Below are 11,308 nucleotides of genomic sequence, written 5' to 3'. Positions count from 1 at the left end.
ATCTTCAAGGCTTGGACCTTTCAGGCTACGAGGCAAAGTGCACAGGCTGGCTTGTCAAAGACAAGAGAGCTTTAACATGGCAGATATGTGTTTCGTTACTTGTGACAAATGATCTCTTGAACTTTTCATGGCTTCCAATTGGTCACTGTTTGACATTCCTCTACCAGTCATGCCATTGACTTTTATCTAGTACATCTGAAGGAGACAGAAGTCAATGAGTGGCTTCTACTGTGCTTTGTGAACAAAATCGTATTTGTAAATAGAGTGACAGTTCAGTGTGACAAATTGCAATCATTCTGCCTAATCTTCAAAAAAATGTGTCAAATCTACTTCCTGTTTTAAACCTCTGTACATTGGAATTTGTGCTTTCATTTAGTCATTTTGTTCAGGAATACATTTGTGAGCCAAACTGATATTCTGAAAATGGAGGGAAAATTGCAAGGTTTTCTTGAGACACTTGAGGACTCTGGCTCCTGGTTAAAAACCAATGTGTGATTTTTTTTCAGGCCTGACCATAGGCAATGACAAAGGCTTTACCTGGCAGGCCTCACGGGAAAGCTGCCCTCCCCACACCAGACTTGGTGCACAGCTGGTGCATTGAAGTCTCCGTGGGGAGTTGTAGTCGAGAACTCAGGCCCCTGGCCAATCATGCTTTTCCACATATTTATGTTCCTACCCCACCCCTGCCTTCATTTCTAGGCCTTTTTATTTGAGGCCTTGAAAGGGGTCTTCTTCAGGTGCCCTTGTTGAGATTCCCTTATGAGGGGACGGGGAGAAGGGGGAAATTTGGAAGAAATTTTTCCTCACTCTGACTCAGTACCCAGACTTTTTCACTCGTAGCCCTTTGACTGACTGACTCTAGGGGTCCATAAAACTCCCAGAGCCTTTTGTTCAAGGTTCCCTCAACAGTGAGATGACCCCACATCTGTGCTGCACTACCTGACTCTCAACCAGTGCAAAGTTCTTTTTCTCTGGTTTTATACTCTTGCTTATAGCATCACTGTCAATAATTGAGGGCTTAACTCTCTCTCTCTCTCTCTCTGTCTCTTTTTTTTTTCTTTTTGGCTTGTTGTTTTAATTGGCTACTTGGGCACCTGACAGCTCAGCGGAGTTCCTGACAAGACTTATTTACATTTTTCCAGCACTAAGAATCACAGTCCTAAGACAATTGAGCACATTGAGGAAGTACGGCCAGTGCTTAATAAACAAAGTGAGTTTTAATAAATTTGCTCCAAAATATTTTATTAATAAAAGTCTCATATAAACAACAAAATAGAAGAGAGTTATATGTCACACTGAATAACATGTTGAAAGCATGTGTATGGTTGTGGTTTCTAATTTCTCTACAAAATTAACCAGCCATGATGAAGTAAAGAGAGTTAGAAAGAGTAAATATGTTCATATAATTTTTTGAAACACTTCAAAGTACAAAAAGCACCATGCTAATTTTCAAGTGCAAAGAAAGCTCATAATAAAATAGACTTTAAAAATTACAAATAAAAATCTGTACATCAAGGATATTTTTAAGGCCTTCCCATGTGCATGGCACTATGTAGGAAAAGAAGAACTGTCAAGAGAGGAACCATCACATCAGGTATTACCATCACATCAGGTGTTACAGGTCTGGCCCATTTCGGCTTGCAAGACCATCTCCTCTTTTCTCAAGGGGAAAGTGTCAACTAGATTGAAGAGGGCCACAGGCATCACCAGGGAGACGTAGCGCTCCTTGTCCATGCCATGCTTATCCACTAGCACCATACTGAAGGAATAGAGTGGGATTCGCAGCAACAGCCTGGGGCAGACAAAGAAAAGAGAAGACTAAGTCAAACCCAAACTCCCAAGGGTTCTGGTGGACCAACCAAAACCCTAAAGTGACACTGCGTGCAGAGAAAGCCTTGATGCTTGATACCATAGAGGACTGAGTCATCCTTTCGACTCTTGCTACTCAAAGTGTGGTCCTTGGACCACTAGCCACACATAGGAACTTGTTAGAAATGGAGACTCTCACATTCCACCCAAACCTACTGAATTAGAATTTACATTATTATCAAGGTCCCCAGATGACTGGTATGCACATGAGAGGTTGAGAAGCACTGCTTTAGATTATGGCCAGGAAGACTTCAGGCCTGCAATGGTGCCATGCACCAACAGCAACTATAAGGCATGTACAAGACTAACAGATTTTTTTGCATTAAATTGGAGTTAACCCAAGTTTGCTGACTAGTTTTACATAACCACATACACACTAAAACTTGGTCAGTGTTTATCAACAGGGGTGATTCCCCCCCACCTCCCGCAGGGGCCATTTGGTCATGTCTGGAGGTTTTTTGGTTGTCACAATGGGGAGTAGATATGCTACCGACATCTAGTGCATAGAGACCAGGGATGGTGTTAAACATCCTGCAATGCACAGGAAACCCTCACTACCAAACAAGGAATTATTCAGCCCCACATGTCAACAGTGCCAAGGTGGAGAAAGCCTGAGCTAGGTAAAACTGATTGAAATAACTTTCCAAACATTATAGTATGGCCTATTCAGTGGCCACAGGACTGCATAGTTAGAAGGGATTGAGTTTGGTCTACACACCAGGTACTTTGACTTGATTAATTATAATTTGTACCTCAAATAATTCCAAAAAAGAATTCAAAGTGGTTTCAAGTGTCTGATGTTCTTTCTACTCTACCCCACTAGAATTTAAACTGTGTAAAAATATGATTTCTATACCAATACAAGAATGTTTCGATGGGAAAAGCCAGAGAAAGCAAACAAACAGATAAGCTGAGTTCAGTAAACAAATGAGCCTGTTCAGTCTCTTCTCCAGATTTTTTTTTTTGACTTTAGATATTTTGAGATTGTGTATGAGGCAGAATATACACTACCATCTGGATTTAAAGGGAAATATTTTTCCCTCATACAGATCAAGGTTTAAAAAAATTACATAAAACACAAACTGACTGCACTTTTCTCTGCCTTTTAAGAGAGAGTTTCAAGGGAAGAAGGGAATAATTTATATTTTATTCCCGTGGGAAGCTAAATCGCTAATCCATTTCTAGTGACTAGAAATAAAAGAAAGAGGACATGACAATGGTTCCACCAGGTTTCCTGCAGTGCTAATATAGGAGCTCAGGAGTAGATGACTTAGCAAAGTGCATTAATGAGTCTTTGAACACGTGAATGTAGGCTAGGCTATGAGACAAGGTGAGAAGGGAGAGCTAAACTGCTCTGCATCTTTAAGAGGAAGGATATTGAGTTTCTGTGGCAAGTTTTAACATAAGGTCCCAGGAAACAGAGGAGTAGAAAACGTGGTGGCTGGAGGCTGTGGGAGAGGGTGACCAATGAGAAACTGGAGCATTCAATTTTATAGTGCTTATGAGGCTAGGATGGACACCCCCCAAGATGCCACCATCTGCTTCCACACACATTGCAGTGTGAGCCTTGGGCCCTGATTGACACAGAATACAAAGAGAGAAAACTGCCATGGGAAGAGCTGAGTGGTTGGATCAACAAGCTAGCAACAGCCACAGGAATGCATCCCACTGGGGCCGAGAGACCACAGAAATCTTGGGGGTGGATGATGGGACACGCCACCGAATGTGGAATCGGGTTGGTGCTGACAGGATGAGTTACACAAATGTCTGTCATCAGACTGGAAATAGTTCTTCTTGGAGAATCTTCCAGGGAACTCTAGACTCAAAGAATAATGTGAGTATAAAAATGATGGCTTTTTTGGTCCCTGTCATCCTTGAGATTGCTGGAAAATTACTCCAGGGAGTGTGAATTAGCCCACACATCCAGATTTAAAAGAAATGAGGGCAAGAAAGAAGGCAAGTCATGATCTTGCAACACCACTCACTCTCCCCTTTCTGCTGACTCCCTTCAATAGTTTTATCACGGCCTCAGTGCTATTTGAAAACAGTGTTCTAACCAGACAAGAGAATGTTTAGATTATCCAGGCATTCTGCTTCTCCTCCTTTTCTTTCCTGCTTTCCATTCTTTGCCTAATTCATCTCCTTTTCCCTGTGCTGCAGTCTCAGGTGGAATTCGAAGGGAAAAAGAACACAACATCCATGTGCCAAGTTCTTTTTTCCTCACTGATAGTTCTGATAACAGGGGCATGCCGGCCTGACACCAAATCCATTAGGTAATGTATCTGAGCGACATTTACCTGGACTCATCTCTGTGTGACATTTACCTGGACTATCTTCTGGCTGCACATTAAAGATCAACCCTCTTTTTAAAGGCTGATGGGCAAAATATCTGTTTCAAAACTGTAAAGCCTTTGGTAAAACACTAGATCAGTCGGTCTCACAGTGTGAGCCTCTGGGAGCTTGTGAGAAATGCAGATTCTCAGGCCACCCTAGACCTACTGAATCAGAAACTGTGGGGATAGAACCCAGCAATATGTATTTTAACAAGCCCTCCAGGGGATTCTGATGGAGACTAAATTTTGAGAACCACTTCATAATTCATTTAAGCAATTTATTTGTTGCTTAAATCATCTTCAGTCTACAGAGGTCTACAATAACCTCAACATATTCAACTTGAATGACAGAAATTTATTTCTTAAATCATATTTTTTTATTCCTCAAATAGTCTAAACAGTTTAAAATCACATCAAGATTTTATGAAGAATATATTGACTATATATGTATTAAATATATAGAGAATATACATATTCAATCTATAGACTAGCAAATTCTACAACAGGTTATTTTTAAAAAAATCATTGACAAAGGGTATGAGCATATAGTTCTAAATAAGCATCAGTTGCATAAAACTTACTTTGAAAATGTTCATTATAAATTTTTAGATACCAACACAATCCTGTCTTCAGTTTTCCGTACTTCAACTTGAGATATTAGTACAGTAATTGTAAATATATTCTTAAAGGCTACTATTACTCCTAAAAATAGTAAAGCTGCTTCAGTGAAATTTAGAGTTAGTTATTCCACTTACTTAGCCCCAAAGATGGTGCCGGGCACTGTGTTAGGTACTGAGTGGCAAATACTGGAAAGATCTGGTACTGACCTCAAAAGTGTTATACTCTGGGGAGGTGCTAGGTGCAAATGCAGGAGGATAAAAAATACAAAACCTATAAGTATACCCAGCCTTCTCCATCCATTGGCCAACTAAAGAGAATTCATACATCCTCTTTTTTTTTTTTTTTCCATCCCTAGCCCTTTGAGTTTTTGACCTTGATAGGGATGAGGCAGACTCTTTTCTGGGTGTAGAAAGGTATAAGTCAAACATGGGATGAGTCAAAGGCAGCTAGAAAATGGGAAAATTGGAGAAAGAAGCTATCGTGTCAATCTATATAGCATTATTTGCTAAGGATATGTTTCTATCATATAACCTCTCAGTGAATTTCTGTAAATCTCTCTGAACACCTGTGTTAGGGGTCACCAAGTCCCATTTCATTTTCTTCTTCTTGGGAATACAGAAGGACTGCATTTCCCAACTTCCCTTGAAGTTCAATTGCAATCATGTGACTAGTTCTGACTAATGGACTGGGAGAGTGAGCAATGTGTGTTGCTTCCAAAGTGAAGCATAAAAGAGTGTATGTGGGTTGATTTTACTCTCTTTCTTCTCCTTTTGCAGAAACCTAGAAGCCACGTGTTCGGGATGTTGATGTACAAGATGGTGTGGCCACCTGGGACCCTGAAAACAGAGATCTGCACCCTGCCCTGCAATTTGTGAGAGAAAAAGCTGGGCAAGAAAGGAAGATTTTTAAGGAGTTTTGCTTTAGCCTAATTATCCATTTCACAGCATTCAAGAGAAGCAAGTAAAACTTTGAGTTATTCTCAAATTACCTTTCAGCTGTTGAACTCTGCTCCTTTCATTACTCAGAGTCTGAACACCAGGCCTCTAGCTTTATAAGTGTTAACCAAAATAAAATATAATTGTTAACATAGGGGTAAGGACAAGTGCCCTGGAAGCCTGGAGGAAAAAGAGGCCAAGCTTGGAAAGAATAATTGGATGCTGGTCCTCCTAATAAGGCAAAGGAGTGCTTAGGTCCTTTTTTCAAGTCCTCTTCCCCTACCCATCCTTCTCTCACCAACAAAACACACACACACACACACACACACACACACACACACAGGCAAAGCCAAAACACTTGGTTGGAGGGGGAAAAGAGAAAACACTGGTAATTATCCAATACATGATTTTTTGGACAAACAGCAATATGCCAATTAGCCTGGTTATAATACTCCCAGTATAAAAGCAATTAAACATTGAAGGTTGCCTGAACTCAATACTGAATCAAAAGAAATCAAGGAATCTTATCAGGTAAAAGTGCATTCATAAAGGAAGAGATTTAAGAGCAAAACTTCTCCCTACCTGAGCTGCAGAGCTAGGGCTGGAGGCATAATCTTTGTTCCTATCCTGCCGATGAGAGTCGGGAACACACCCACCAGCTCCACCACGGTGATGTGTCGAAGATCCAGGCCACACTGTGCTTGCTGGGAAAAAAAAACACCCAACAGGGGAGGTGTGAGCATGGCTAAAGAAAGAGACATCCATGTCAAACTACAAACTGCCAGAAGCAGCACTGGTCTGTTTGTGGAAGTTTATTTGCCCACTCTGAACTGTCCCCAAAACAGTTGAGAAACTGGGGTTAAACTAGTGGCTATAAAACCTAAATACCTTCCTAGAGGAATCATTCAGAAATGGCTTGGCAGTGGGATTTTGAAAACCTAAGCAAAATGGCAGTCTATGTATTTCCAGACAGGGTGAGACCCTGAGTGAGTCAAATTTCCTAAAAAGTGTCCAAGACCACCCCAGAGGATTCTAACTTTGTCTTTGCAGGGAGACAAGAATACAGTATTTCCAGAGTCCCCTTCTCTGCCCTGTTTCCATTCTCCACATCCCCCTGCCCTATGCCCCCACACCCAAACCCAGGGGAAACAAGAATAAAAGGCTCCAGTCCTCTAAGCTGGCCCTTGGCAAGAGCCTCAGGAATGTGGCCCAGTCAACTGTGTGCCAGGAGAGCTCATCAGTAATGGCAGTGGCAATAAGGGAACAGAAAAGTAACATAAGATAAATAAGATGAAACTGACTGAATAGGAAAAGAAATTTAGAACTCCTGAATTATGAGAACACCAAATATTTTTTACCATAATTTCCACTGCAATATCCCTAATAGGGGGTGACAGAACTGGTAGAAAAGTTCGAAGAGGTAGAAATAGACTTTTCTATTACTCAAACAAATACCTAAGTCAATCAAACCTTTCTTTGAAGGCTCTGTTTAAAATGCAAATGTAAGTATGTTAGGGGGAGGAGGCCACATATAAACATCTTTATACAAAATGTCTTATCCAACAAGTTGATTAGTAAGTTGGCAAGTACCTGAAGGGATGGGCTAAACTAGAGCAGGGACAGCAAACTTACTCTGTGAAGAGCCAGATAGTAAGTATTTTAGGCTTTGCAAGGCTGGATGGACTCGGTCCTAACCACCGGACCCCACCATGGCAGTGCAAAAGCAGCTGTAGACAATGTACAGAGGAATGAGTGTGGCTGTGCCCAATAAAAGTTAAGTTAAAGAAACCGGCCATGGGCCAAATTTGGCCCACAGGCCAGAGTTTGCTGACAGAGAGGAAAAGCAAGTTGTTTGGCTGATTCATTTTTCCATGGAATAAGAAGAGATGAGTAAATGCATGATCATGGATGATAGCCTGCAACGTCAATTTCCCACAAAATGGAGAGGTGTAAGCTTGCATTTTCTGAAGAGCAAGCCCCTACCTGGGACACAGGGATACATGGGGAGGTCAGGTGGCAGGGCCTGGGAGTAAAGATGCAATTGATTTTTTTTTTCTATCAAGAGAGCTCACAAAAATTGTATATGGCTCTTCAGAGTTCATGGGCAGTCTTTCAAGTACATGGGAAGAGTGAAAAAAGACTTATTGTTATTCTTGGTATTCATGTTGACATGAGAAGTAAATTGTAGCCTTTGAATAAACCAAGATTGCTCTAAGCACATAGTTCTATTCACTGCAATAAATGAATGAAATATTCTCAGCAAATATGTACAGCACCGTGTCCATGACACAGCATACATCCTGCCTCTTTAGCATTCAGTCAGGTTAGCCACTCTTATTACAAACCAGCTTCAGGACAAAATCAAGCATCTTCTGGTTTGATCTTTCCAGTTTCTAGTTGTTCCACTCCACAAGACGCTAGTTGCGTCATTTAGTAGCTACAAAATTTACACAGCTGAGAAGGGCACATTTCCTAGAAAAGTGTTCCTCAAACTTTAGAGTGCTTAGGAATCACCTGGGGATCTTGTTAAAATGAAGATTCGGATACAGTAGGTCTGGGAGGAGCCTGAGAATTTGCATTTCTATCAAGCTCCCGGGTGATGCTGATGCTGCTGGTCCTTAGATGACACTTTGAGAATCACTGCTCTACAAAATGGCTGTCACTGTCTGAGAGTTGGAGAAAAATCCCTGGAGAAAGATTTGGGGCCTGAGCACTCCTGGACTCCCTTAATCCTCTGGGCCAGACTTTTGGGCTGACAACTGACTGATCACCTCCAGCCCAGGCATATCCTGGACTGGTTCAGCAAAGACAATTGTTCTGTGGCTGAGCCGGGACAGCATGTCAATTAGACTTATTAGTGAAGACAGGCAAACCTCATTAGTTGGAAAATGATTGGGTTAGCTCTGGGGAGTCAATGTTAATCAGGTTATGCCCCAGAACCAGAAATGAATGGTGGTAGCCCTAAAGTGCCAGTTCCTGAAACTCAGAGTAAATAGATTAGGCACTGAATCTAGCCTTTGCTTTTAGTGCAATGGCTGAATCCTTTCTGTTAGAGGTCTCCCTCCTACCTTGGCCGCGCCTCTAGGACTCACCTGCAGCATTCCCAGCTGCAGCCGGTAGAGGAGGTTTCGGGCTGTGGGTGTGGACACAATGAGGAGTCTCCTTTTCTCATAAAACTGATCCAAAAGTGCAGCTGCTGTTCTGACACCCACATTGACATTCATGGCTGTAAGTAGAATGGCCACATGGGTCAGAAACCTTCTATTTGTTCTGGCTCAACATAGCCTGTGATGACACATGAACCTTATGTATAGGAAGTAGACCCTCAAATAAGGATTCAAGTGTAAGTAGTTTATTTGGGAGGTGGTCCCAAGAAGCATTGGTAGAGACATGGGGACATGTATTAGTTTCCTCTTGCTACTGTAACAAATCACCATAAAGTTAACATAATACAAATTTATTCTCTTCAGTCCTATACATCAGAAGTCCAAAATGAATTTCGCTGAGCTAAAATCAAGGTTTTGGCAGGGTTGTGTTCCCTGCAGAGATTCTAGGGGAGAATCTGTTTTCTTGTCTTTTTCACTATCTAGAGGCCACCTTCATTCCTTGGCTAGTGGCCCCTTCCTCCATCTTCAAAACAGCAATGTAGCATCTTCAAATCTCTCTTCTCTCTGACCTTTCCTTCCATCATCTCTTTCTCTGACTCTGACAGCAGTTCTGCCTACCTTATATCTGGACCCTTGTCATTATGCTGGGCCCATCTGATAATCCAGGATACTCTCCCCATCTCAAAGTCTTTAACTTATTTACATCTGCTAAGCCCCTTTTGCCATGTAAGGTAATATATTCACAGATTCTGGGGATTAGGATATGGACATCTTTGCAGGGCCATTATCCTGCCAACCTCAGGAAGTGAGATAGGAAAGGAAAGAAAGCAATACAGAATGGGTTGTCAAGCAATTTATTGACATCTGGAGCTCAATCCCACTGGGAAATTCTGGGAGACAGTATACAACATACCTCAGAGTCATTACACTGGAGGGAACTGCAGTATATACGAGGCCTGTCTGGAAAGTTTCCAGCCATGTAATATGAAAAATAGAGACATTTATTGAAGATGATACAAGATACAAGAAACATTGTACATGGGACTATGACACCTCAGTCCCCCTCAAAGTAGGTACCTTAGGACTTCACACAGTTCTCCCAGTGTCTCTTAACCTAACCCGTACATTTCCAGCATTCTCAGGTTTTCTGCTTGTTGCAGGCCTTCCAGAACATGGATCGCTTTCAACAGATTCTCGACCATCTTTGAAGCATTTATGCCACACTTTTATTTGCATTACTTGCATTGCATTATCACTGAGAGCCTTCTGAATCATCCGAATAGTTTCCGCTGAGGAATGTTCAAGCTTAATGCAAAATTTGATGCAGATTCATTGCTTTACTCGCTCAGTCATTTTGAATGCGACAGCCACACAGTACACATGCTCACTCAACGGCACCTAGCACCCCACTGACTAGTACACTGAACGCATCACTGTTCACGCATGTGCATTCCAGTCCACTCTCCTTGGCTGCCAGGTTACATCGATGTTGTGCAAACTGTTCTTGTTATGTAATATTAACAATGGCTGGATACGTTCCAGACAGACCTCATATACCAACTGCTCCATCATTGGTTGATGGCTGCTTCTGGGGCACTAACTCTCCATCACTTCCAACCAGACCTGTGTATGGGCTGATAATGCTTTCATAGCCAGGAAAAAAAAAAAAAAAAAACTCTCAGAGAGACCCAGATACTTGCAATAAGTAGCCTTCTGAACATAGACGGGAATGTCAAAGGTATATCAGCCAAGCACCACAGTATCTGCTGGGGAAGGGGGTGCAGGGAAGCAGAAGTGTGAAAGAATGGTCAATGAACAGGCTGGCTTTGGAATGCCTCAGAATCTCTGAAGTCTGCCTCTTTGATGCGGGAAGGACAGAGCAATGCAGGGCACAGAGCAATGCAGCCATGGAGGACATGGGACAAGGCAGTTTTAAACAAACAAATGACAACCAATTCCAGCTATTCAAGGTCAACGAAGGATGTTCAATAGATAGGTAAGCAAACAGGCCTGGCCGTGGAGAAAAAATAATATGAGGAAAACTAGGAAATTCCATATGTAGTTTATAATTTTTGTGTTCATATTTCAAGCTTTATATTTGCATTTAAGTATTTGTTCATTCGCGCATTCATTCATTCAGCCAACATACATTGAGTGGCTGCTAAGTGCCAAGCTCCATGACAGGCACTGGGATGTTGTACTGAGTGATACAGAATTCCTGCCCCCTTCTTTGCCCGAGGGGCTTAAAGTCTAGGACAGCCCTAGTCAATAGAAATACAATGGAAGCAACTATGTAGGTTTAAATTTTCTAGTTGCCTTATTTTAATAAGTACAAAGAAATAGGTGAAAATGACTTTATAATATTTTATTGAACCAAATATATCCAAAATACTCCATTTCAATATGTAATCAGTATAAAAAATTGAGATATTTTATATTCTTT

At 41.5% G+C, this 11,308-nt stretch overlaps 1 protein-coding gene across 4 annotated transcripts in view; it reads right to left on the bottom strand.

Moving 5' to 3' along the window:
* Positions 1-1,221: 1,221 nt before the first annotated feature.
* The window catches only part of SRPX (sushi-repeat containing protein, X-linked), an 84,421-nt gene continuing 74,334 nt past the window's right edge, over positions 1,222-11,308 (bottom strand). For 3 of the 4 annotated variants that reach the window (XM_012642099.1, XM_012642101.1, XM_012642100.1), the window contains 3 exons: positions 8,851-8,984; positions 6,341-6,462; positions 1,222-1,792 (listed from right to left, as the gene is read on the bottom strand). In XM_012642099.1, coding sequence (XP_012497553.1) covers positions 1,609-1,792; positions 6,341-6,462; positions 8,851-8,984 — 440 coding nt within the window. In that variant the 3' untranslated portion in view covers positions 1,222-1,608. The remainder of the gene's footprint in view (positions 1,793-6,340; positions 6,463-8,850; positions 8,985-11,308) is intronic. The other variant, XM_012642102.1, reaches the window with a different exon arrangement.

Source organism: Propithecus coquereli, unplaced genomic scaffold (genome assembly GCF_000956105.1).
Source record: "Propithecus coquereli isolate 6110/MARCELLA unplaced genomic scaffold, Pcoq_1.0 Scaffold173, whole genome shotgun sequence".
In the NCBI taxonomy this organism is placed as follows: Eukaryota; Metazoa; Chordata; class Mammalia; order Primates; family Indriidae; genus Propithecus; species Propithecus coquereli.
This window is presented reverse-complemented; position numbering and strand designations above follow the sequence as displayed.